Raw genomic sequence first — 26,925 nt, forward strand, 5'->3', positions numbered from 1 at the left:
TAAACGGGGTGTGCTTTCTTTACCCCCTTGATGTCTGTACACTGGGAAAGCCTAGAACACTAGGGGGGCTGGAATATCCCCCTCCGCATGTATTCACATTCACAACTTGGCCTTTCCTGACATACCCAGGACTATAACGGGCTTCACTGCAGAGGAAAATCCAACGTTTTATAATACTTCATGGAAATCCTGACTGCACAGGTGAAAGCTGTTTACAACCTCAATAGGCTCTGGATCTCTTAGGGCCCCTCAATTCCTTACCTCTTTGGTGTTCTTCTATGCAAGGTATCTGATGCTGGTTATTCGGTCCTTAGCTCTTGACCCCATGGTATGCAGTTCCCCTTCCCAGGAGGCCCCCTGCCTTTCTTTCCTCCCCCCAAACCAAATGTATATCCCCACCCTCAGTTCCTATTACCCATACTTGGGCATTCTCACCTATTTTCAGAAATTATGCTGGCTTCCCATAACTTTTTCTCCCTTCACCCGCCCTATATTCTCTGGCTTCCCTGGGTCCTGGAACTGCTTCCAGTCATCAAAGGTATCAAGATAAATGACCATGCTGGTAGAAGCAGAGAGTTAGAAGTCAGGGCCCAGCAACTAAGCAACGTGTGGAGTCAGAAAAAGCCTAAGCAGCACTACAGCGTCTGTAATGAACTTGATTTATTGTTAGAGTTGGAGGTGGCTCCGTTACAGCAGCTGGGAACTATAGCAGGGACGTTTGGGGGTGAGCAGAGCACAGCAGCACGAGAGGGTGGGAGCTGGGAAGAACACAGGTGGTCTCGTTTTGATTTCCACACAGTCATTTGGAGAGCTGAGCCCTGAAGAGCGTCTGGATTTCTCAGTCCCACAGTAGTCTGGCAGGGCTGCTTATTGGCTTGCTTGGGGTGAGGTCCTCTCCTGGGGTGGTATTTTCGGCCTGTTTTCATCTCACTCAGTAGGAGTTAAGACCTAGCTCAGCTTCCTCTCCCTCTTTCCTTACTCCCTCTCATTTTCCCCAAGTCCTCTGGCATGGCCTCCACCTCCCCGATCCTCGGTCCAAGAGTTTGGGGCTGGAAAAGCAGCCAGCGTTCCCATTTCAGCTGCAAGATGGTATAGTGGAATGTTGGGGGAGTCACACATTGCTGGGGTGTCAAATGTTAGGATGTCAGGCAGTGGCTTTTTAACCCATTACACACCAGGCCACAGCAGGTGACCACATGCAGATAAGCCAAGCAGGTATGAGAAGGGATCAGGAGAGTTGGAATGGGTGGGTGAAAACTTCATAAGGTCAGGGGAGCTTGGAAGAAGTCTGCGATTGGGGCTGGGCTCTCCTTGCTCCTTTGTGCTGCCCAGTAGGCCTGGTCTGGGCACAGCTCTGGGATGTGAATGGTATGAAGCAGGGGCCGGGAGGATAAGCTCCTTTCTTCTCTCACCAATCTGTTGGTCAAAAGAGCTTCAAGTTTTGGATTGAAACATTCAGGTACGGAGGGAAGCAGTGGGACAGTGTAGCAGCAGCGTACCCCCAGACCCCTGCTGGGACCCAGACTCTGGTGGGGAAGGGAATGGGAGATGGAGGAAAGGATGCAGCTCTGGCAACTTCACTGACAGTATCCTGCCCCCAGGTCACATAAATTACTATTGGAAATCCTTCCTTGGGATGCTAAATACATAGATTAAGATAAAGAGGTCCTTGGGGTTGGGGATATGATCTCCCTCCATGAGGGAGGAGGTTGCTCTCTGAGATCCATCCTCACTCCCCACCCAACACCAACATTAGGCAGTGCTAAGAGAGGGTGTCACTCCAGGGTTCTCAGGCATCAGATGACCTTGTATCCTAATTTTTCACCCTCCCCCTATCCTAATCCTGTTACCTTTGGTTTTGAGACTCCTTTCAGGCATGGATGAAGGGGAGGGACAACCCCTCCCATTTAGCCCAGCCTAAGTTCCCACGAGACATCCTGTCCCCCTCGCCCCCCTCAACTCCCATGTCCCTCAACCCCAAAGGACTCAGCAGTAGCCATTCTCTAAGGGGGGTGTGGGAGCAGGTCCTTGGGGAAGGGAGAGTGGTTCTTTCAGAACTCAATCTTGCAGGCTGGGAAGGACTCATCCTGCATGACCACGGTGCTGCTGCTTGCCAGGACCAGAACGTTCAGTTGTTGCTGCTGCTCATGAGTCTGCTGGTACCACTCACGAGTCACCTCCGTGTCGTGAGTAGGGATCAGAGTTACCTAGGTGGGAGACAAGACATGCCTGAGGTGAGGATGTGAAGTCGGGGGATGGGGCACCTGATGGTCCAGGATGTAGTCCCACTCCTGTAGAAAGAGCTCAGTCCTTTTATTTTATTATGTTTTATTTACTTTTTTGGCCGCGCTGCGTGACATGCAGGATGTCAGTTCCCCGACCAGGGATCAAATCTGTGCCCCCTGCAGTGTAAGCACAGAGTCTTAACCACTGGACCGCCAGGGAAGTGCCCCTCAGTCCTTTTATAAATAGAGACCGTGTTCCACTGCTGCCTCTGAGTAAAGTTTGACCAGGCTACCTCCTTGGTGCTTCTTGCCACTCACCTGAAGATTCTCCCCCCACTGGGCCTTGCCCTCCAGCAGGGCGTCCAGCACAGCCCGGCTCGGCTCGCCATTGGCAGGGTCATTCCCACTGACCACATAGTAGGATGCACGCACTCGTCGGAAGAAGTCAAGGTCAGCAGTCTTGCCACTGCAATGATTCGGGATATAGGCGAGATCCACATATACAGGGGGGCCAGAGCTGCCCTTGGAACCCAAGGCTGCTGTAGAGACAACACAGGACTCATTGTAGAGGGAAAGTAGAACTCTTTTGGCAACCTTCTTCTTCCCTCCCACCCTCCCTCTCTTCCACTGGAGCCCTTGACCAGCCACACCCAGCCCCAAACCACAATCTCTCCCACTTTCCATGTTATACTTACTTGGTCCTGCCTTGAGTCCATTGACCAGGCCTTTAGACATGGGGCTGTGTCCATCCTTTTCCTCTGCTGGGGTGACCTGGCTTGGAGTGCTACGTGGTCGGGGTGGCACCCGGGAGGCTCGATCTGCAGTCCCTTTACCAGGGGTGGGTGAGCGTTTTCCCCGAAGATCCAGACGCTGGGCAGGAGACGCTGGCTTGGCCCTGCCTGTGGCCCTGCGGCCGACTCTCCCGTGTGTCTTCTCCTTCTCCCGTAGCCTCTCTACCCTTCCAGACTCTGAGCTGAGCCCCTCGGGGTCAGCCATGCACACGTCAGGGCGGGGAGGGGATGGGCGAGGGTCTGGCTGGGGGATAGGGGGTGGGTCATGGCCAGGCCTGGGATGGTGAGTCCCACTAAACCCACCAGCTTTGTCCACAGGCAGGAAGTCCCCATCTTCATCTGAGTCGAGGGCTGCCTCAGCTGTGATGGATGGACACTCCTCAGTTTCTGGTGGAACGTCAGAATCTGACTGCGAGGAGCCCGAGTCGCTGACTGACGTCGGGGGTGTCTCATCTGCCACGGGGCAGGGGCCCCCTGTGGCCCCTGCAGCGCCCACCCGACGCCGCCCCCCTCTCCCTACCAGCCGAGCTTCCTCAGTTAAGAGGTCACTGTCATCCGTGGATTGAGGCAGAGGTGGGTTCAGGAAGGATGGAGAGAGTTCCCCACGATGGGGCCGGGGCTCAGCAGCACATCCCTGGGGCCCCGTCTCCATCTCAGGGGAGACACTTCTAGGTTGGTCTCCAGAGGCCCCCCCAGGGCACAGTGGCTGCTCAGGGGAGAGCAGTGTGTCAGGCCTGGAGCTCCTCTCGGCGCCCTCAGGCCAGGCCCCACGTTCCCAGGCGGGGCAGGCCTCAGCCTTTCCTTTCTCAGCCTCAGCTGGGGCAGGGCCTGGGGGCTTGGGGCTGGTTTCAGTTGGGCCATTGGTGGCACGACCCGTGGAGGGGTCCTGTAAGGGGCTTGGCTTCTTGGTGGCTGCCCCTGAGCATTCCAGGCGGCAGGGCAGGGTGCCCTCATCCATGTCTCCAGGCAGGCTTGGAGCCAGAGCTGGGGCCAAGTCCAGTGAAGCCGGAGGTGCTGGGCTCAGAGAAGTGAGGTCCCAGAGGCCGTGGGCAGCTGGTTCCATTCCTGGGACCAGCTCTACAGAGCCTTGTTCTGCAGCCTCCAGGCCGGGAGGGAAGCGCTCAGCCACACTCGAAATCACAGGTGTGGTGGCCTCAGAAGAGGAGCCTTCAGATAGGGCTGGTGAGGCAGGTCGCGGCAGACTGGAGAGAGGGGCCCCAGGAGAGCTGGGTGATGGGAGCTGGGGCAGTGAAGAGTCCAGGCTGGGGGCCTTGGTTACTTCTAGGTACTCATCATGCCGGGCTCTGGTGGGGGGCCCTGGAGCCAGAGCCAAAGCTCGGTCACCAGAGAAGGCAAGGGACCCACAGGGTGCTGAGCGGGGTTCTGCTGGAGAGGGCAGCTGTGGAGGAGCTGGCTGCAATGAGGAGAAGCCAAAGGCTGATGCAGGGAAGTCCAGGCTGGGTCGGGCAGGACCCAGGTGTGAGTCTGAGGAAGGGCTGGTATGTGCCTCACTTTCAGGCCACAGGGTGGAGGGGCCTGCAGGCATGGGTTGTGGGGGACTTGGGGACTGGGCCTCTTTCTCAGGCTGCTCCCGAGCCCCCTTCTCCAGCTCCAAGTCACTCGTGCTGTCATCCCAGTGACCACGGCCTGGTTCCTTGGGGGATGGGGTTCTCCTATCTGGGCTACAGCTCAGGATGTTACCATTAAGTGGGGGGCTTGGGCCTTTGCTCTGGGGGATAGGAGCACGGGGGGGTATTGCAGGTGGGGTGAGGCTGGGATCCACGCTTGGCTCTGGCTCAGGCTCCTGCTTGGGAGGTATGGTGGGTCCCGCCAGAGCTGCATAGCTGAAGGTTGGAGTGTCGAATTGGAGGCGATGGGGTGAGACAGGAGACGAAAGCTCCTTCTCTGCAGATGTGCTTCGGCCAGCAGCCTCCTCCTTGGTTGAGATGTGTGGGGGCCAATCCCCAGCTGCTCCAAGTGGAGGCTCTCTAGTGGGGCATGCAGGGCCCAGCCCAGTGAGCATCATCTGCTCATAGATGTCTGCATACTGGAAGCTTCGCTCATCAGGATAGGGTGTGGGCTCTCTCTGCTCTGGCTCGGTCTGCTCGGGCTCTTTAGAGGCATGGCTCTCGCTGGCTTCTGGGAACTTTGACCCGCGGGGGCTGCTGTCAGGAACCCCCACCCCACCTTCTTCTTCCCTTTCCCCTTCAGCCTTGCGGTAGTCCTTCCCTAGGGGGGAGTACGGCCCGCCTTCCAACTCAGCTGCCCCCTCCTGCACTGCAGCCACCACACTGTCATACTCGGCTGTGTCCCAAGAGAAGGGCGCAGGAGTGAGTGGCTGTGGGGCAGGTGTTGGGGGAGCTGGAGCTGGGGAGAGGGGTGCAGGGGGCAGGGGTCTGTCCTTGGGCACCCATGGTGGGATGTCAGCCAGCCACGAGGGGGTGGTGGGCTCATTCCTCATGGGTGGCATGGGCTTAGGATCTGGGATAGGGCTCTCTTGTCGTGTGGCCGGCGGAACCCTCTGTCCAACCATCTCAGGTGGGGAGGCCGGAGGAGAGATGATCTCAAAAGGGGAGCGAGTCAGCTTGTCCTCTTCCTCTGGTGGCAGCCCAACTGGTGACTCAGCAAGCCAGCGCTCCACCTCCAGCTCCTTCTGTGGTGAGGGCTCCTGGAAGCCCTTAAAGTCTGAGGCCCAGGGACTCTTGGGTGTATGCTCCAAGGGGGGAACTTCCTGCTCATCATCCGGCCCCTCATCGAGGAAAGTGCTCTCCCGCTCTTCTGTGAACCGTGGCCGGGCCCCCGGGCCACCCAGCTCATGAGGGAACCAGACCTTCCGCTCACAGCTCAGCTCCCTCCAGTATGTGTCCTGTTCCAGGACTGCATCCTCTCTGCCCCTCCAGTACCTGTCCTGCTCAGGAGATGTGTCCTCCCATGTCCGGGCAGGCTCCTTCTGTTCTCCAGCTGGCTCTCCTCTGGCTGGAGATGCTTCTTGCCACTCCTGGACCACGTCCTGCTCCTTCCAGTACTTCTCGTCCTGCTCCCGGGCCTTGTACTCCTGCACTGGGCTCTCTTCCAGCCCCAGAGCTTTGGTCTTCTCCAGCAGAGCTTCTTCCTTCTGTCCCACAGCCTTGACTTTTTCTGGAGATTTTTCCTCTAGGATCTTCTCCTTTAGGGTCATGGTTTCATCCTCCTGCACAGGACTCTCCTGCTCCTGAGTTTTGTCCTTCTCTTCCAGAATCTTGTCTTTTTGTTCAACAGCCTTAATGTTTTGTTCCAGAGCTTCACCCTTCTGTTCTAGGGCCAAGTATTTTTGTTCTAAAGCCTGGTCCTCCTTTTCCAAGGCCTTGTCCTTCTGTTCCGGGGCCTTGTCCTGCTCAGGGGCTTCATCTTTCAGTTCTAAGGCCTTGCCCTTCAGTTCAGGGACCTTGTCCTCTGGAACCTTGTCTTTATGTTCAGAGTCTCTGACTTTTTGTTCTAAGATTTCATCTTTCTCTCCTGGGACCTTGTCCTCCTGTTCCAAGGTCTTGTCTTTTGGTTCTAAGTCTCTGTCTTTAGGTTCTTTTGGTTCTAAATCTCTGTCTTTAGGTTCTTTTGGTTCTAAGTCTCTGTCTTTAGGTTCTTTTGGTTCTAAGTCTCTGTCTTTAGGTTCTAAGTCTTTGTCTTTTCCTTCCAGGGCCTTGTCCTTTTGTTCCAGGGCTGTGTCCCTATGTTCTAAGTCTCTGCCTTTTTGTTCCAAAGCCTTATCCTGCTGTTCCACAGCCTTGTCCTTTTCTTCCAGAACCTCATCTTTCCGATAGATGGCTGTATCCTTCTGCTCCAGACTTTTGTCCTTTTGCTGTAGGACTTCATCCTTTGGCTCAGGTCCCTTCTCCTTCTGCTCTGGGGATCTGTCTTTCAACTCTGGAACTTTACCTTCCCACTCCATGGCAATATCCTCCATGGCAGGGCTTGGCAAGGACTCAGGACTCTTGGTGAGGGAGCTATCAGGTGTCAGAATGTGTTCACCAGGGCTTGTGATCATTCCAGGTGAGTGCTTCCCATCTCCCAACAGTGTAGAGTGAGAGAAGTAGCTGGCAGGTAATTTTCCGTCAGGGCTCTCATCTGTGATGTCTGCCTGTGCAGCATATCCACTGGTCCCATCTGTGGGAGGTGACACTGTGGCTGCACGGGCTTCTGGAATAGACACAGGGGCTAGGTGGTGAGAGGTGTCCTCAGTCTGCATCAGAGGCCCTTTTTCTTCCTTTCCAAGGGTTAGTTCCCCAAACTGGAGGGTGCCAAGGCTTTCTGGAGACAGCTGCTTAGAAGAGATATCCAGAGAGGTCTCCTTGCTGGGACTCTCTTCTGAGAGAGAAAGCGACCGGGTGTCTTCTGGAGATACCTGTGGCCAAAGGTCTTTTTGTAGGTGCTGCTCTGTCAGGCCACAGGGAGACCTAGGGATGGCTTCTTGGTTGGCAATGTCTGGGGAGACCACGCTGAGGACAGAGGGGGACTCCACCTCTTCAGGGGAGAGACCTCGGTCAGGAAACCGGAGCACCTCATCTTTCTGAGGTTCACCAGGTTCTTGGTGTGATGTTCTCAAATCTCTGGGAAGGACTTCTGTTTCCAGAATCGGCCCTGTGGGCTCTCCCGCCTCCACAGTCTCAAAGACTATTGCTTTGTCCTCTTCTGGCAGCAGTTGGACGGTACGGCCTGCATGTCCTCCAACAATGCTGATGGGTGCTTCCTGGGCCTGGGGGCTCCTGGGAGGAGGCAGCTGTCCCTCCTCCTCTGGTGTGCCCTCTTCAGGCCCTGGCTTGACTGTCCCTTCTGCAGCATCTTCCTTGCCCACACCTGGTGTACGCTTAGTATCTCCCCAGGAGTCTGCTTCCTGAAAGTCTTGGGGCTCAGACTTTTCTTCCACTGGGGACTGATGAAAGGGCGTGTGGGTGGCACTGGGTGGGCCAGATGGTGGGGGAGAGGCCATCTTCACTGTGCTGTCATCTGGGCTGAGGCAGCGCTCCTCTGCTTCTCCAACGGCTGGTTCCCCTGGATGTAGGGTGTGCCCAGGGGCAGCAAACATCAGGGGTTCATACTGACCGTGAAGTTTCTCGGACATCTGTACATTTGCGGTCTCCTCCTCTTCCTCTTCCTCTTTCTCTTCCACGGCTCTCTCTCCAGACAAGCCTCTCCGTACAATCTCTCCTCTCTTCTCTGACTCCCCAGTCACGGAGAACTCCTCACAGGGTGGTGATTTGAAACCTTTGTCTTCTTCCAGTGAGGAGGTGGGTGAGATGGTACCAGCTGATGGCACATAGTCCAGGCCCTGAGTGGCTTCCGTGTGGGAGGAGGGGATGCTTGTGACCGTGTCAAGCAGCAGGGAGCTCTTGCCTGTCTCCTCTGTCTGGGGAGCTGTGAGTGAAGCCACGGACTGGTCCTCAGCCACAGATGTGGCAAAGGAAGAAAGCTTGTCACACTCAGTGATTGAGGTGGCCGAGGACACATGCTCCTCTTCAGCCAGAGGGGCGGCCACCATGTTGGGGGGGTAGGTGAGTTCCGACTCTGGCGCTCCATAGCCTTTGCTGGGGGTGGTGGGAACAGCATTGTCTGCAGGCTGGCTAGCCTCAAAGGGGCCAGGACCTTCAGGCCCAGGGAGGTCATAGGTACCTGTAGGAAATCTAGGTGGAGCTGCGCGCTCCTCCGGCTCATCATGGATCTCCTCATCTGAGATAGTCTGCTCGGTCTCTGAGTAGCCAGGGATTGTCTCGTCCTGGATGTAAGAGACGTGCTCAGTGGCTCCTGCAGGGGTGGCCAGGCTACTTAGGAATGACGAGGTCTCCTTCTCAGGGGCCTTGCCTTGGAGTCCTAGTTCCTGGCCCCCGAAAGCCTCCCTGCCCCTTGGCGTTACCTGCAAGGCTTCTTGCATATGTTTTTGGTAAAAACCCTCAGCCTTTGTCTCTTCCTCTTCCTCCTCGTCTGAAGGGTGCAGCTCTTCCATTTCCTCTAACTCGGCCTTCTCTATCACATCCTCCTTTACCTCAGGTTCACTTTCCTCTCTGGCTTCTGTTCTGTCGGGGAGCCCCTCTGATTCCTTTGCCTTCTTTTCCTCCCAGGGGGCTCTCTCTTTCTCTGTTTCAGCCCCAGAGTCTGGCCCTCTGTCCTTGCTGCCTTGTTCCTCTGGGATGTCTGGGACAGCCTCTTTCTCCTTTATCACAGGCTCTTCTGGTTCCAGCCCTGGGACGGAGGGTGGTGCCCCCAGGGCTGCTGTGCTTGGGAGTCCCTCCTCTGCAGTGTCTGGGGGGAGTGGTTTCTCTCCTAGTCCTGTGTCCCTTTGTTCAGCCAGCAACCCTGTCTCCTCACGCTTCAACTCCTCGAAGTCCTGTGTGAGATCCTCTGGTGAAGACAAGGCCAGCTCTCTTGTTGGGAATGGTGCAGTCCCCTTTTGGGCTGGGGGTGTCCGGGGCTCAGAGGACGGCTCCTTCTCCCCACGGGCAGCCCGGCTCTTCTCCATCTTGACTCTGCCGGGGGCCTTGGCTTTGTAGAGGGTCTTACGTACCTCAGGGGTAAAGGGCTTCAGGTCTGGCTTGGAAATCTTTTTGATCTCAGGTTTGATATCTTTCCTCTTCTCCTCCTTCTTGGCATCCTTCTTTTCCTCCTTCCTTCCTTCATCCTTCTTGAGCTCCTTCCTCTCCTTCTTGATCTCTTTCTTCTCTTTGTCTTTTTTCTCTTCCAGCTTCAATATCTTTTCTTTCAGGTGCTTCTTCCCCACCTTGTCTTTGATCAGCTTTCGCTTCTCGGCCTTCAGTGCCTCACTCGACTCTGTCCTCACCCTCTCAGGCTTGGCAGGCTTCTCTGGGGGCTTCTCAGATGACTCCTTTACCTTCTTCTCTGTCTTGGCTAACTCCTTGGCCAGTTCTGAGCGGGCCTCCTTGGCTCCCTCTTCGGCCACCTCCTCCCGTTTGGCCAGCTTGCCCACTGCTGTCTTGGTTGTGGCCTTGAGGCTCTCCTTGCTATCAGCCCGCTGTTTGATTTTGCTGGGTTTGAGGTTGGCAGGCACAGCCCCAGTGGCCAGCTCCTTCTGCGTGGCCACGGGGTAGCGCAGGAAGTCCAGGTGTCGAAGCTTTTCCAGGCCCTCCAAGATCTTGTTCTGGGGAGCATTCCCTGGAAAAAGCACGCGCACAATCTTCTCAGTGGGGTTGGCTGGTAGCCAGACCACCAGAGCAGTGATGGAGGTCAGGTAGGGCACCGAGATCTCAGCCTCCTTCCCATTAGCCAGCACAATGCCTGTCTTAGCTTTACTGTTGCCTGCCCACTTTTGCATGAGGAACTGCATCTCCTTGCTATCCTTGACAGGGTTGAGGACGTACATGTCCAGGCGGCCCACACCCATCTTGTGGAAGAGGGTCAGTGGCTCGATGGTGTTGCTGACCACACGGTAGAGCGGCTCGGCCTGGATGCCTAGGCGGTTTAAGTGCTGCAGAGTGAGGCAGGCCTCCTCAATGCTGCGCTTGGCCTTCCGCGAGGCATCAGGCAGCCGCAGCTTATCAGGCACGTTGAAGAAGACGACTCCAAGCTCGGGGGAGATGAGGTTCTTCACCCAGTCACTGTAGCTGCTAGAGCCCTGGGACTGCTCCTCCTCCAGTTCTGCCACTTTGCGCTGCAGGAGTCCGTTGATGCCTGGCAGGTTGTCTGCCCCGATGTGTGTGAGCAGCACGGAGTCAATGCGGTCCAGGTGCCGCACCAGCTTCCAGAAGCAGGACTTGCGATCAGAGCCACCATCCACCAGGATGTTGAAACCATTAACGGCAAAGAGGGCAGAGTCCCCGCGGCCGCCAGGGAAGATGTAGCAGCATGGCTTGGAGAGCTTGAGGAAGCCCCCTGAGGTGGGGGGCTCCAGCAGGTCAAAGGGGGATGGCACATCCACGGTCTCAGAGACATACTCGGAGAACTCAGCCACGCCATCCATGGTGGGCAGCATGGGCTCAGGGTTTAGCCGGAGGTGCAGGGTCTCTTGGGAACTGGATAGTCCCAGGTGGCTCCAATCACCCTCCCCTAAGCAGGACACAGTGAGGAAAGCCTGGATCCCAGGGTCTCTATTGCTGAGCAATTGGGCAATCTAGATGAAGGGGAGATAGAAGGCTGATCAGGTCATTGGGGTTATCGCAACCCAACTCAGACTCAATCTGCTAATCTCCATCTCGCTCTGAGGTGATCTCCTACCATTCTGCCAGCATCCCTGGTGGTCAAGGAATGTGGGATGTTCCCTTCCTTGAATCCCTCCCCGCAGCTCTAGTCCTACCCCATGTTCTGTTCCTCCTAGACGCTCAGACATAGAACTTACCTCTGGGTTGTGAAGGACCTGGGCAAAGTTTTGATAGGAGTAGGTGCCACTCTGTAGGATGAGGTCTCCCCCAGGCTCTAAACTTTGCCCACTCAAGATCAGTAGTTTGTGAGCTGATGGGCTGCTAAGGAAGTGGTGAACCTAGAGTGGAAGGAGAGGATTGGTCACAGAGAGAGGAAGCCCAGGGAAGGGCACAGAATATTCCTGGTCCCCCTCAGTTCTGCAAGGACACGCTCCCCACTGGTAGCCCCACAGCACCTCCAGGATGGGGCTGGGATTGTGAGGCAGCTTAGATGGCAGAGAGAGGATGGCTCAAAGCCAGGTCTGGGAATTCCTGGCCTTACAGCAGTAGCACTGGCAAGGGTGGGTTACGGCACTTTTGGCAGGCCCTCGTGGCAAAGCACAGGCCCTGGCCTTACCTCGGAGCTGATGCTGTCGGCACTGGGGTTTACCAGGACGATGGTCTCTAGGATCTCACTCTGGTGGCAGAGGGTCCTCTGGCCTGAGGGAGAGATGCAGGAATTTGTACTGAAGGAAGTGGGTATAGACTAAAATGGAGAGGCATTGTGTAGGGCAGGAGAGGAAGGAATGCGCTGTCAGAAAATGGGGCTTAGGGGAAAGAGAAGCCTGCTTATCCTGAGATCCTGCCACTCTGGCTACTGCTGAGTAAGGTCTAGGGACTGGCTCCTGCAGCCCTTCCCTTTCAGGGTTTCCTCCTCCCCTCTCCCACAATGGCTGTCTTCTCCCTCCCTTCATCTGCCACCCCCTCTGCCTGAAGTCCCGCCTCAGGCTGCCCTGGAGACAAGAACCTTTTGTCCCTGTCTGTCCCTCTCGAGCACTAAGCTCCTGGTGCTGCCTGGGGATGGGGTGGAGGCTCAGCTGAAGGGAGGGCCTCTCGGAGGATGATCCTCACTCAGCCCTGTCCTCACTAGCTTGCCTCTGCCCTGGGCTTTCTTGCCAGAGTGCCTGGAAATAAGGAGATGGGCGCTTCTGTGCAGTGAGTACAGACTCCTCACCCTCCTTTCAAACCCCCATCCAAGGCCAGAAGTCCCATTCCAAAAGACTCAGAGAAATCTACGCTATCTAAACCCTTGGGCGTTGGTTACAATGCAGAGGAGAAATAGGACCTCTTGTTCTGTGCTCTGGTTCCTCAGAGGCCGAGCCTGCACTCACAAACATGCACACAATCATACTGTTTCCACCACCAGAGGTTTCACAGCTCCCCCCCAACCTCACTTTCATGTCCCCAGGCTCCAGAAAGACCTGGTTCACTCCCCACAACCCATCCCTTTCAAACAGTTTCTCCTCTCATCCTTGCACCTCTCCTGTGGGCCTTCTGTCATGGAGAGGGGAGTCTGGGATTCACAAACAAGAAACAGATAAGGCAGGAGAGGTTCAGAGTGTTCCCCAGGCTATGGAGGAACATAATACACTGTCAAATCCCCTCTCTCTACTTCCCTTATCCAGGCTCACATGAAACACCAAGCAATGCAGCAAAGAAAACAAGTGCCAGGTTAGACAGGAGATCCTGAAGAAGGATGCTGCCATCCCGTTCCTGCCCTTGCCAACTGCAGCACACGGTGGAGTTACCTTACAAACATGGAGTTGAACAGATGGTCTGGGGAGTGGGCTGTGTGGAGGATATTGGTGGGAGGACACATAACCTGTCCCCCAGACCCTCTTCTGTGACCCAGCGCTCTCTCCTCTTTCTGGGGCTCAGACAAGAGGACCCTGGGGCCAGGGCCTTTGTTAAGTGGAAGAGCGATGGTGCCAGGATCGGGCAGATCTGGCAGCACTGGGCTGCAGTTGCAGCTGCGGGGGGGAAATGAACTAGGGATGGTGTCAGAAGACCAAGCCCCGCACAGGGTAGGTGGGGCCCATGAGGAGTTCAAGCATTCTCTTCTATTAACTTGGGAGTTGAGGGACACTTTGAGGTCAGTTCAGAGGATGAGAAGCACCTCAGAGACACGCACGGCCAGGGCTTGGGCAGGTGATGGATGAGGGATACACCATGGTTCGGGGAGCAGCCGGCCCTAGGCTAGCTCTAAGCAGTTTAGCTTAGAAGGGCAGTTCCTCTCCCCCCACACCCACCCACCACACCCACCACGAACACACAAGGTCACACATTTGAACTAGGACGGCCAGAAAGAGAAAGATCTGGGGTACGGATGGATTTGCTTTCTATCTACTACCTGCCTTCCCCAGTCTACTACCATTCCCTGCAGTCCCCTAGACTGGCTTATAACCACTAGACTTCTCTGATCCCAGTACTTGCCTTGGCGCAAGACCCTACCCCTCACCCATGTGCTCTCCGGTTGTGACTGGCAATTACATGGTTTACACCTTGTGCTCCTCCTTTTCAGGCCTGGGGGAAAGCCCTGTTTCTCTCTTCTACACCGCCTCCCCCCGCCCCAACCCGCAATCCCACTGAAGGCAATTGACTTGTCTTCCCTCCTTCTTCGGAGAGGACACCTGGTGCGGCAGGGGCCCGTCCCTTTGCCAGAGATGGAGCTGGGGGGTGGGCTGCGGGTGCTGAGGCTGAGCGGGCGGGAGGGCAGGTGTCTCCGCAGGGAGGCGGCCGTGGAGGGGGGGCGCCCGGGCAGCTGCAGTCTGCCGCAGTGTGTGAGCGAGTGTGAGTGTGCGCGCTGAGCTCAGGCTCCAGCTCCGCCCCCACCCCACCCCCCCACCAGCATGACAAGTCATTTTCTTGGCTGCCTCTACACGGGGGGCGGGGAGGGGGGAGACGCAGAGAGGGAGAAGGAACTGACTTCTCTGTTCAGAGCCCCCATCTTGGGAAGGGAAGCAGAGATGAGGTGGCGGGGGCCGTGACTGGGAACCTGTGGGGTTGACAGGACGGGGAATGCGGGGCAGCTGCTGGGGAGGGAGTGCTCTCAATCTCCGGAGCGGCCTCTGCATCCCCGGAGGGAGCCAGAAAGGGGGGCTCGCGGCCCAAGTTTCAAGCTCTTCGCAGCGAACGGGTGTGGGGAGTACGCTGCAAATAGGTTGGTCTGTGAGGAGGCGCATGCCACGTCTTAATGACCCTTTCCTTCCTTCTTTTCCATAGTGTCCCCACCTTCCCATACTTGGCAAAAACTCGCAGTCCCGTTCACCCCCCAGCATAGGGGCAGCTGAGCAATCTAGCAGCTGACACCCAGAGACCCTCCCATCAGGTGCCTTCCCATAACATCCGCCCTTCCCTCAGATGCTTCTGCCCCTACCAAAGACAGCGCCCCCAAACGCCACCAGAGCCCCAGGCCTCGGGGCAGAGCCAGTGACACCACCCTCTGCGGCTGCCCCTAGGCGGCTGGCTCCCAGCTCAGCTCAGCCCAGCTCAGCCCGCGAGGTGGCCTGTCACGGTCCCGGCCCCATTGGCCTCCGCCTGGTTCTGGGTCCAGGCTGGCCCCACAGCCAGTTCATCTCCTCTCTCTGTTCCCCCACCCTGCCCACCCCCGCTGGGCTAGTTCCAGACACACCAGATGAGGTATCAACTCCCTTCCCATTACACGCATCCCACCTCCCTATCACAGCATCCCCCGTGCCCCATGCCAAGCCCTTTGGTTTGGTTCGGTTCGGTTCTTACCCCGGGGTGTGGGAGAGAGACCCTCATCGAGGCTGTGGCTCCGGCCTCAGCCGGCAGCTTCGGGAAAGAGTCTGCGGCACTAGGGGTGGGAGTGGGGGGGGGGGCGCTTGATGGTGAGGGCGGCGCCAGGGCGGGGAAGAGGGGCTGGTCCATGACGAGGCACTGGAGACTTAACTGTTTCTTTGCCTTCACAATGTCAGTGATCTGGTGCTTCTGCTTGGCTGGGAGCTGAGGAGTTGTCTAGCAGCTCAGAGCCAGGGTGGTCTGCAATGGCCCACAGGGCCCTTCTCCCCCAACCCCGCTTAGTTAAGAAATATTCTTTTAGCATCAGCCAAAAGACCAAAGCCCTGTGCTACACACTGGGGGGACGTAGGAGGTATGGGCTGCTTTGGGCCCTCCCCCTTCTCTCCGGAACCATCTGCCGCCTCTCCCCTCAGACTCAGGGAGTGACCTTCAATCCCTGGAGGAGCAGGAGACAAAGAGGCTGGGGGCCTGAAAGCATGGGGTAGGAGTGAGGGGGGACTACTTGAGAAGGCTGGGGACAACTGAAGGGAGGGAGTTGCGCTGAGCTCTGCTGGCTTCTGAGCCACAGCTGTAGAAATGGGGTGGGAGTGCAGAAATAAGTCTCATTTTAGGTTGGAGGGTAGTTTGAAATTCTGGAGTGGACACATGGTCCTTAGTTCATCTCTAGCCCATCGGGGGTGGGGCACAGGGGCCCTAAGACCGCATACAATTCTGTGCCGATGCAGCACAGCACAGCAACCACACAGGCACTGATACTTGGTATTCTTGGTCATTGGGTACGAAGAGGCATTTTCTGAAGATTCAGCGCACTTTCTGCCTTTCAGTGAAATAGTTAAAGGGATGAAGGAAGATCACCAGGGCCCCAAGCGTACAAGATTTTCTTACTCTAGGCCAATTATTAAATGTCACAGAAAGTACTCTTTGGGCTAAAAAGATCTTGTAATGACTTTGTAGGGTGTTGGGTCCCTGTCCTCCTTGTCTCTGCACTTTGCTATTTCTCTTTGATGTCTCCATTTTATAGGATCTTAATCCTTCTAATATTGGCCCTGTTTCCCTTAGTCTCTACCCCTGTCTCAGATTTGGTGGCACGTGCTCTAGGACTCAAAGAGAGGACCTGGAGAGCTCCAGCACTCTTCCCTTCCATCATCCCTCCCCAGTCCTGGCCGATTCCTATTGCCTTCCTCACAATGACATCCACCCACTCTTAGCCCAGCACCAGCCCCACCCTTGCCCCTGGCTGCCAAGAGCAGCTTTTGAAGGTCAGAGAAGCCAAAATAGTCTCTGCTCTCAGCATCCCCATCCCCCCCTAAACTGCCACCAGAGGAGAGGAGGAGCTGAGTCACTAGTGCAAGGGGGGGAGGGGGACTCCAGAGGAGGAGGAATCCTTGCAGAGATCCGGGGATGCAAAGCAGCAACATGGCAACAGCCCCACTTGGATAGAGGAGGCCAGCTACAGAGATACACAACACAAACCAGGCTGAGTTCCGAACATCACAAAGGGGAAACACCTCCTTTCTGCAACTTCATAGTTCTTATTTCCTCCCACCTCAAACCTTCCATCTCCTCCCTGCTTTCTGGAGCTTTCTGGAGTGTGCAAAGAGGGAAACTTGAGTAGACATGTAGCTTGAGAACAAAATAACATTTCTCAGCCCAACGCAGAGCCCACCCTTGTTCTCAGCTGTTACCCCCAAGGGCCACACCCTGGGCAAGGTTCCAACTCACAGTGGAGTTTTCCTTCAGCCCTCACCCTCTGAACAGCCACCCACCACAACCACACCTCCACCCGCTGTGTTCCTTGGCTCTGCTGCAATGAAATGGTGAGATGCCAAAGATGAGAGGGAGGCCTGAGCTCGGACACAAAGCGAGATCGCAAGTCCTGGATTTGAGACCCCTCTCTACCATTTTACTAATCATGCTTTTCAACAAGCCACTTAAGCCCTCTGAAAGCTTGCTTCCTGAATTATAAAATGAGTGTAATATTAGTACCATCCTCCAATAATGCTATGAGGAGTGAATGACATGAAAGATGAAAAAGTCCTTCATTCCTAGAATCCTAAAAACCTGCAATGCACAAATACCACTGGAAGTCTGTCTCCCTTTTGTGGAAGATTTATGAGAGGTCACCTAGGTGATCAGGGAAATCCTAAACCAGAATCTCAACTCTAGAGTAACTTAGCTCCCAGGTAAACCCAGGTGCCTGGGAGGTGCCTGCAGGAAGGGACTTAAAATACTCTTCATGTCCCTCCTTTCCCATTTCTGACAGCAATGCAAAACCCAGTTCTAGGGGCCAATGAGCTGTTGTATTAATTCAGAATAGTCTTCATGTTTGCAGAAGTAAAGGAACTAACAGTTCCTGAGTGAGTGCATCAGTGGTGATGCAGAGTCAGACAGAAGGCTTCCAAACTGGTCCTTCAGCCTGTGTTTTTTTAGTCCTAGAATATCCATCATGAATTATAAATTATGAAGCCCTCTCCCTTTCTTATATGTGCCCAATAGTAGAAGTAGTATTAGAGTGTTATTTAAGCTCAGTTTCCCACTGTTCTAATTGTTTCTGGGTTTGTTTTAAAATGCTTAGAAGCTCCAGATTTTTTTGCAGGAGTTAGAAAGGAAGGCTCCAAGTCACCACTGGAGACAAAAGTGGTGCAAATTCACCTCGGAAAGCCTTTACCACATTTGACCACTAGAAGGAGCTGGGCCACTGACGCTCCATCAAAGGGTCCCCTCCTATTCTGTGTGCGTGCGTGCGTGCGTGCGTGTGTGTGTGTGTGTGTGTGTGTGTGTGTAGGGGGTAGTGGCAGGAATGATTACACTCTCCCTATCATAGCAAGATAAATTTTTGTCCTCCTTTTCAATATTTTGGCCAAGGGCTTGAGGAGAGGTGAGAGGGATGGTGGCCCAGCCTACGGGGTGGGCAGAAAGGATTAAATCAGAAGGTACTAGCATATTCCATTGAGCCCATCCCAGCAGCCTGGTTCCCTCTGCCTCCCCACTAATGGAGGCTGAAGGGAGGGGAAGTGTCTGCAGCTGCTCTGGGCTGTTGTTTGTGGGGACAGCTGAAAGAGGAGCCAGCAGGGGTGGGGCTGTGGCTGTCTTGGGCCTTGTGGGGTTTTCCAGGAAATTCTCCACTATTCTCCAGGGACATACACAGGCCACCATGAAAATGTCCAAACCTAAAAAAACTCAAAAGTAAGCCCTGATCTTGGGTATAATGGCCCTAAGCCCCTTGAGGACACCATGGTAAAACTCTTTGCTTGAAAAGATCTAGTAGGTGCTTGTATATCAGTGCTTGTTTCTGAGAGGTCCCTGAGAGTAACTATGCATCTCCCTGTAAGTGTTTTCCTAAGCATCCCCAAATCTTAATCTGAAGAATGGCTAGGTGTTTTGGTTTAAGTTCTGTTCATTCTTACATCATTCCAGAAGGCATCCTACTCTTACATCCGTGTCCAAAAGGACAAGGTTGGAGAATTCAGTGTGAATTAATAACATCAGCAGACACTCCCCAAACTTCAGTCATTAATTTCATGCTGCCTTCCCTTTATCCAGCCTTGCACCAAAGCTCCTAGGATTAATAAAGTGGTAAAACTGTTGATTTTAAAATTATTAGAGCTAATGGAGGAAGCCATGAATTGAGTAATACTAAACAGAAGGCAGTCTCAAAACAGTGACTGGTTCCCTTCATAGGAAGCCAGTCACATCAAGAAGATGCCAGCCTCACATTTAAAAAATGCTGCACATATTCCTAAGATAATGGAGCATTAGTCATATTAACCAAGTCTTCTCTCTCCAGGAGCAGCAGAGGAGTAGGTGATCACGGAAATGACCAACCATGTGGCAATTAGCAGGAGGAGCAGGAAAAGAAGGGAAGTGACTATCTATTATGCTGGATAATTGAGAATTATCTGTATAAGATACGAATTCAGTCATCTGATGGCAGTGACTGTCGAGTTGGGTGGATTTATATTCCGTAAAGACACTGGTGTATGAATTGGTTTGTCAACATTTACCAATAACATGAGCAGATGCCCAGCACTTTTATAATGGGGTGTAGGGCTTTCTGCAGTCTCCCCACAGATATTGTCGTGGAATAATAACTCCTAAAATATTATTTTCTCAAATTCCTGACCATTTCTGCCACACAGCAGAATGGGAAGCTGCATCCTGTGAACTTTGATCTCAGTGCCAAACCTCAAAGTATGACTAGTTCTTGCAGCAGTAAATCCAGGAAACCCTGCTTCCGCTCTGGATTTCATGGTGCTCATCAGCCTTTGGTACCAGGTTTCTGCTCCGCTCTGGACATCTGTTGACTGAGCCAAAGGAGGAGCCAGAAACCCTGAAAGCTGGAGGATAGGCTGTGCAGCCTGAGGGAAAGTCCTAAGCAAGGATCTGGGAAGGTGAGTGGGAGGTTCAAGGGTCTCTGCAAAGCGAAGCAAGGAGGCCAGGGCATACAGAAAGGGGAACAAACAAACAAAAAAAGGAATTTTTACTTGGGAGATGACTGATCACTCAAGAGGTACCACATTCCCTTACTGCACGTCAGTGGCTGTCCATAAACCACCCTCTTCTCAAGTAGAAATTACATTCTCCAGGCTTCCTCCACCATCATACCATCTGTCTGCGAAGTGTACTGGGTATATGGGGATAGTTAAGGAGCTTTACAACTTTCCCCTCAGGAGTCCCTCCCTCCTCCCTGACCCAAACTTCCCACAAGGCCAGTTCTGCCAGGGAGAGTGGACTTCTGCTCTTCTGTGACCAGCCCTCACCCAAAGGACTGAGACAAATGACACTGGTCCTAACCTTTGACCTCTGAGGAGAAGTGAGCTAGGTGCCGGGTAATGAAGAGTCTCAGTTGTTGGTTCAAGTCAATGGATGATAAATCAATGTTCCAGGAGAGAATCCCTGTGAGAGAAAAAGAAACAAAGAGGGACCTAGATAAGGTCAAGAGGGATTGGACTTGTGGGAGCATTTCCAAGCTCACAGAAGGGGTAAGGAGAGGGAGGGGATAAGGACGGCTGCCATGATCAGCCTCACTGATGTCTTTAAGAAATGTGGCTAGTGCCTATGTCTAGCTCCCATCCTGTGCCTTTCTTGGGCTTTGCTGAGCCAGAGGGAGAAGTGCAGAGTTTAGGCTAAATTTGGTCATTAACGAGTTTGTATGTAGGAATTTTCTTGCGCAGTTGCCCAATTGTGATAGAAGTGACACCCAAGGGCCCATTCCCAGATACTAGGGACTGCCTTCCCCATACAGGTAAGTAGGATTCTACACTCTCCTTCTGTGGCCCCCTCCTTGCCTCCACTGCCCCGCGGCATGCTTCCACCCGCAGGTGGCTCCGCAGCACTGCGCCACAGGCAGTGGAGGACTGAGGAGCTTGTGGCCACGAAGGTCACTCTCTCAGGTTGGCCGCTGGCACTGGGATATTTGAGATTTGTCTGCGGCGTTCAAAACGCACCCTGTTCCTGTTCAGACACCCTAAAGAAGAAACTAAGGTAGGGACATGGACTCTCCAGGGGATGGTGACGACTTTCAGGACCTCTGGCCCAAGACACTGCGGGAGAGAGGGGTGTAACCAGAGGGCCCCCCACCCAGGCACTGCCCAGCCCCCCACCTCCCCCACGCTCCCCCCTGCCTCAGGGAGATTGCGAACGCCATGGGTTGTGCGGGAAGGATGGAGATGTGAGATGTTGGCAGCTTGGGAGGATATGAACGCGTGACACAGAAGATGCAGGTGACAGGGTCTGATGATTCAGATTAACAGGGTGCGCAGATCTCAGGAAGTGCACGCTAGGGATGGAGGATGCACATGGCAGAGAAGCACGGGATGGAGGATGTCCCGAGCGCAGCCAGGACAGCAAGCTCACCTTGCTCAAGGTGGGCCCGAACGGCCCTCAGCTGATTCTCTGTACCGATATCACCGATCACGATGAGCAAAGAGTGTTTCCGCAGGTCCCAGTGTGCCGCCGCCACCGCGGCTCCGGCCTCGCACAGCGGCTCCGCGGGGTTCTGAGCCAGCAGAGAGCCGGGGCTTCGGAGCCCTAGCCCGGGACTTGTCTCCATGGCAACGTCGAAAGGCCGCCAGGGCCCAGCCTCGGTCTCCATGGAAACTCCGTTGGAGTGCTAGGCCGGCAGCATCCGCTGCAGGGAGAGTGCGCGCGGTTCTTAAAGGCCGGCGGCAGGAGTCGCTCATTGGCTGCTGCCTGTCAGGGGGTGGGCCGTTGGCGCCGCAGGGGCCGGGCTGAGGCCGCGTGCTCCGGCTCTGCGGTTTCGCTGTGCCTGGGGGGCGGGGGCGTGGCTGTCCCCTTTCGCCCCCACTCGTTTTCCAGAGGGAGCTCCCACTCCGACTTGAGTAGGGAAGGGGGCTCTGAGGGCCGGGTGGAGGGGCGAGTCTATTGCCTCGGCGCCAGAAGAAGCTTCTAGTTAGGATATTTCCCGGAGAAGTGCTATCTGGTAATTCCGCAGCCTCGCCCGAACTGAGGGGAGCCATCTTGGCCCTCTCTGACTCTGAGTTTGTTTGGGTGCATCGTTCTTTGTCGGTGTGTCTGTATTATCATTGGAGCTTTTTTTTTTTTTTTCCTTCTGTCACGGCCTGCCAGGGTCCTACATTGCATCCTCGGTGTTTCTGTCCTCATTGCCTCAGGCCCTGGGTGTGCTCTGGAAGGCTGTGCAGTATTGGAGGGACAGAATGACCTTCCGGCCCTGAGTCCCTGGTGAGTTGTTATTCCGAAGACAGTGGTTGGCTCATCGCCATCTCTGCTGAGTGCAATGAGCTCAGACTGCAGCAAGGGGGGTTTGAGTAAAACCCAGGAAAGACCTACCCAACTGCAAGTAATGTGACACAGTGAGTTGGGTAACCTTGGGTGACAATGGTATTACTCCCCCCAGGGAATTCTCAAAATAGAAGGGGCAGTGTTTGAACCAGTGAAGAGGTTGGCCCTTCCAAAATTGAAAACAAAACAAAACAAAACAAAAACCAGGGGAAGTGAAAGAGGACTGAGGAGGCTGGCACTGTTTTATGACTGACTGGAACATCCTTGTAAAAATGGTGTGGTGCTGTAAGTCTACCCTCCCCCTTTCCTCAGTGTGTCTCCACCACCTACTCTGCACTCCAGTGTCTTCTTTTACACAGAATACTGAATCATTCTGTTTGTGTATGTATCAGACAGAGCCTGTCTTTCACCCTAGGGCTCCAGCAGCACTTTTTGGGGTCCCATTTGCCTTATACTTTCCGGATGTACAGGGAAGAAAGGAGCACGGCACCTGATTCAGCAAGACTGCATGTGAACCACTGGAGGCCTCCTCTGGAGGCCCTGAGGAGGGTTGGACAGTGTCTGCATTTTGAGTATCTCACAGCAGTCCTGGTTCCTATCATGGAACATGTATTTAGCAAAATATCCAATCCATTCTGCAATTTGGATATGGCCCTACCTGAAATGAACATAATATGTCAATTACATCTCAGTTTTTAAAAATGGACGGGGCCCTGAAAATCCTTTTTGTAGCAGAGAGAGAGAAATAGTACTGGCAGAACATAAGACGGTGGGGATGCCTCACCCTATATGACGCATGAGACAATGCTCTGCTACACCTCCACCCCACCATTTGCAGATCTGAATCTGGCAAAGAGCACAGAGAGATGTGCAGGCCTCCTCTTCTGCAATCAGAGAAGAGTGCCACATGGAGACAGAGCCAGAATAGGTTGTAGGGAGAGGAAGGGGATAGTTACCATAGCAACTGTAAAGATGAAGCCTTTAACTAGCACAGGGCCTCAGTATAATGGTCAGCAGCAGTTAACCATAAGGCTCTGCTCTCATCAAGTCTGACAAAGAGGTTAGACAATAGATATGAATGGTATAGGGAAGGACCACACACTGATCAGATGGTAGGGGCAGAAATTCAGGCCTGTGATCTCAGACCCTGCTAGAATTGGCTTTTTAAATAATTAAAACTGCAGGGGACTTCCCTGGTTACGCAGTGGTTAAGAATCTGCCTGCCAATGCAGGGGACACGGGTTCGGGCCCTGGTCCGGGAAGATCCCACATGCCGCGGAGCAACTAAGCCCATGCGCCACAACTACTGAGCCTGTGCTCTAGAGCCCGCGAGCCACAACTACTAAGCCTGCGTTCCACAGCTACTGAAGCCCGCGCGCCTAGAGCCTGTGCTTCACAACAAGAATAGCCACCGCAATGAGAAGCCTGCACATCGCAACAAGGAGTAGCCCCCATTCGCTGCAACTAGAGAAAGCCCATGTGAAGCAATGAAGACCCAATGCAGCTAAAAATAAATAAATAAAATAAATAAAATTAAAAAAAATAATAATTAGAGCTGCAAATACAGGTTATGATAGTACTAAAAGAAAACTGTGGGGTGTTAGCATCTATGCTCCAGAATTTTACAACTGAAGACAGAAAACACTGATCGACCTACATACAATGCATCGAAAGCTGAATAAAATTTTTAAAGAAATACATTTATACATGAATTGAGAAGTATATGAAGCCCTATTTTGTGTTTAGGAATAGTTTGCTGTGGCAGGAGCATTCAAAGACCCGTCCATTTGAGAACCTATGATATACATGATTGTGAGGCACATGCAGTAATGTGTGGTGGTTATAGAGCCCATTGTAGTATTTCATTTTCCTGTTTACCCCTTGAACTGACCAGGTGTGATCTTTTGAGAACTCTCCTGTATTCTCTTCCACACTCTTGTCATACAGCATTCGTAGATATAGCAGTTACAACCAATGCTTTCCAAACTATTTGTGATGAAGGACCCTTGAATTGTGGAAGGGGTCTCTAGGGATCCATCACTGAAAAAGGAAGTTAGAGGGGGTGTAAAAGGAAGACGGTATTACAGGCTCTTTCCTTGCGTATGCACTGGAGTGGGCACAAGGCAGAAGATATTACAGGTCGTAAATTGTTTGAAAGGTAACGGTAGCCTTGGCTAAGTTTAAGCCACTTAAGGGATTCTCAGCCCCCAGACTTTTGTCAGTTCATAATACATAGTGATAAATACCCAACAGGTAAATCATATACATGCTTAACAAAGTAGGAGGGACTTCTCTAAATTTTTTGTGGAAATAATTTCATTTTTGATATTTCAATTATTGCGGTTGTCCTCATGAGAAAGTCAGAAATTTATTGGAATTAATTACACTCATCCTGAATTATGTACGTGTGGGAGAGGAAGGTACCATAATCCTTTCAATGCTTAGGGTCTCCATAGGACTTAAGCTAGCTCTGATAATTCATAAAGAAAAAATACTGGCTCCTCCCTGCTAGCCCAATGAATGTCATTAGTTTTTCTGGGGATATGAGCTCGTTTGGCAGAATTCCAGCCTGCTCTGCTGGATTGCATGGTCTTATCAACCAAAATATCCAAAAGGAGGTGTATGCAGCTCACATTCCCATCCTGTACTCAGTTCTGCCTATAAAGCATTCTTTACACAGAGAGAGGTGTGTTGGATTACAGGATTGATGTGTCAGAAGCTTATCCTTGGCTTTTGGGGAAAATGCTATGATCATAATACATACCAGCAACCAAAGGGTCACTTCTTAGCATGAATAGCTGGTTTATCTGCAAAGGCACTGAGTGAAATAACCTCTAACGGGGTACTGAGTAAAATAATCTCTAAAAAGTTTGAGATGGGGAAGAAGTCTGCATTTATTACTCTATCTAGCACACAGAGGAAGCCCACAATAAACATTTGTTGCATAATTTTCCTAATTATTATTTGTTCCCTAAGTAATGGGAAGAGCAAAGGCACTGGGTTTACCCTCCTTGTGCAGAGCATTGCAAAGGACGACGAAGAAACTTCCCCTTTTCCTCCTTCACTCTCCACAGTCTTCTTTTTAAGAAAGTGATTCCCAAATGTGAGAAAGAAACATTTATGGATACTATTTTCTCTTTTCCATTCCATTAGCATCTGAAATGAAAGTTAGTGTTTGGCTGTGGCCTCTGATAACACCTTTTCCTTTAGTCTGAATAAAGCTGCCTCTTACTGTAGGGATTGCTAAGGATTTTCATGGGATGGTTAAGAGGATGGTGGTACAGAGAATCTATATGTATAACTTAGTTTGCAGGCCATGCCTGTGTATGAATTAAATTTTGCATCTTTTTTTTCAAGATATTCATATAATAGAGTTACTTTCCTTCAAGGTATACTAGGGTTGCAGAAATTTTGTTCCCTTTACAATATTACAAACTCACAGATACTTTGTCTTCTCATCAGTTCTTTCTTTCTATCTAATATTTATTTATTTATTTATTTATTTATTTAGGCTGCACCGGGTTGCAGTTGCGGCACGTGGGATCTCAGTTGCGGCATGCATGCGGGATCTAATTCCCTGACCAGGGATTGAACCCAGGCCTCCTGCACCGGGAGTGCGGAGTCTTACCCACTGGACCACCAGGGAAGTCCTCATCAGTTCTTTCTTGAAGATCCTTCATCATACATCCTAACTTCCCTTTCTAATGATACCTCCTGTAAGTACTTTGCATTAACCCCTTCATTCAGTCAATCTGAGACATTTGCCTTTCCCTCAGCCATTCTTTTTTTATAAATTTATTTTTTTATTTTTATTTTTCGCTGTGCTGGGTCTTCGTTGCTGTGCACAGCTTTCTCTAGTTGTGTCGAGCAGGGGCTACTCTTCGTTGCAGTGCACGGGCTTCTCATTGTGGTGGCTTCTCTTGTTGCTGAGCATGGGCTCTAGGCACATGAGCTTCAGTAGTTGTGGCACGCGGGCTCAGTAGTTGTGGCGCACGAGCTTAGTTGCTCCACGGCATGTGAGATCTTCCCGGACCAGGGCTCGAACCTGTGTCCCCTGCATTGGCAGGCAGATTCTTAACCACTGCGCCACCAGTGAAGTCCCCATTCTTGAACTTTCTGTTCAGGCTGCATCTCTTTCCTTGAGTGTGTTGTTACCCCTAATTCTCATCTAGGGATTTATTTACCTTTACCTTTATGATTTACTTTATTTGTGGAATAAGGTTCCATCTCATCTCACAAAGAATTTAAGGAGTATGGCCTAACTCAAATAACTGCCTCTCTGAAACTGACTTCCTCACTTGCCAACTGTGTGAACTTAGGCAACTTCTCATCCTCTCTGTGCTTCAGTTTTCTCATCTGTCAAATTATTAGTAATAGCACCCCACCTTAAGGATTATTTTGATTATTAAGTGGGATAATCTTTTAAATATGCTTAGAACAATGCCTAGAATTCATTTTTTAAGTCATTCATCCAGTAATATTTATTGAGCACTTACTGTGTGCCAGCAAATAAAACACAAAGATCCCTGGTCTTGTGGAGCTTATGTTCAAGTGGAGGAGACAGATAATAAATAATAAATAGGTATATAGTATGTCAGAAAGTGATTAATGCTGTGGCAAAAAAGAAAAAAATATGGTAAGGGTGATTGAGAATGCTGGAGCAGGGTGTGGTGATGGGGAAGAACGGTGAAGGGGCAGGAAAGATTGCAATTTTAAAGGGGCTGGTCAGGGTGAGCCTTATAAGATGAGACTTAAGCAGACTTGAAGGAAGTAAGGGTGTTGGCCATTTGGGTATCTGGTAGTGAGTCTCATAGGCAGAGAGGATAGCCAGTACAAGGTCCCTAAGGTAGGGGTATGCCTGGTATACTCAAGGCATAGCTGGAGCCCACTGTGGCTGGAGCAGAGGAGTGAAAGAAAGAGGAACAGGAGATGAGACTGGAGATAATAGAGGCCAGGTTACCTAGGGCCTTGTAGGCATTGTTAGGACTTCGGTTTTTACTCTGAGTGAATTAGGGAACATATGCAGGCATTTGAACAGAGGAATGTTATGGTCTGATGTAGATTTTTACAGGATAACTTTGGCTGCTGTATTGAGAATAGACTGTAGAGGCTGTAAGGATTAAAGTGGGAAACCAGTCTCATGATGTCCAGCACTGGACTCCGATCACCCCTGAGGATGAAGTGCCCGCCGGACTTTGACACCTGGGGGTCTGAGGCGCCCTGGTT

The 26,925-nt window shown here is 52.6% G+C and overlaps 1 protein-coding gene across 2 annotated transcripts; it reads right to left on the minus strand.

Moving 5' to 3' along the window:
- Nucleotides 1-173: 173 nt before the first annotated feature.
- MAP1A (microtubule associated protein 1A) lies at nucleotides 174-21,031 on the minus strand (the record flags this gene model as incomplete). 2 transcript variants are annotated; one of them, XM_082619851.1, is made up of 7 exons in its annotated part: nucleotides 174-2,207; nucleotides 2,544-2,764; nucleotides 2,921-11,108; nucleotides 11,334-11,474; nucleotides 11,753-11,835; nucleotides 19,732-19,833; nucleotides 20,794-21,031. In XM_082619851.1, 7 exons carry the CDS (start codon nucleotides 21,029-21,031, stop codon nucleotides 2,052-2,054), a joined length of 9,129 nt encoding a protein of 3,042 aa, XP_082475977.1. In that variant the 3' UTR covers nucleotides 174-2,051. The 2 variants fall into 2 exon arrangements, with proteins under 2 accessions (XP_082475977.1, XP_082475976.1); XM_082619850.1 differs by lacking the exons at nucleotides 19,732-19,833; nucleotides 20,794-21,031 and adding an exon at nucleotides 14,914-14,924.
- Between the last annotated feature and the right edge of the window lie 5,894 nt (nucleotides 21,032-26,925).

The sequence above is a fragment of the Mesoplodon mirus genome (assembly GCF_964341445.2).
Source record: "Mesoplodon mirus genome assembly, chromosome: 4".
Lineage (NCBI taxonomy): Eukaryota > Metazoa > Chordata > Mammalia > Artiodactyla > Ziphiidae > Mesoplodon > Mesoplodon mirus.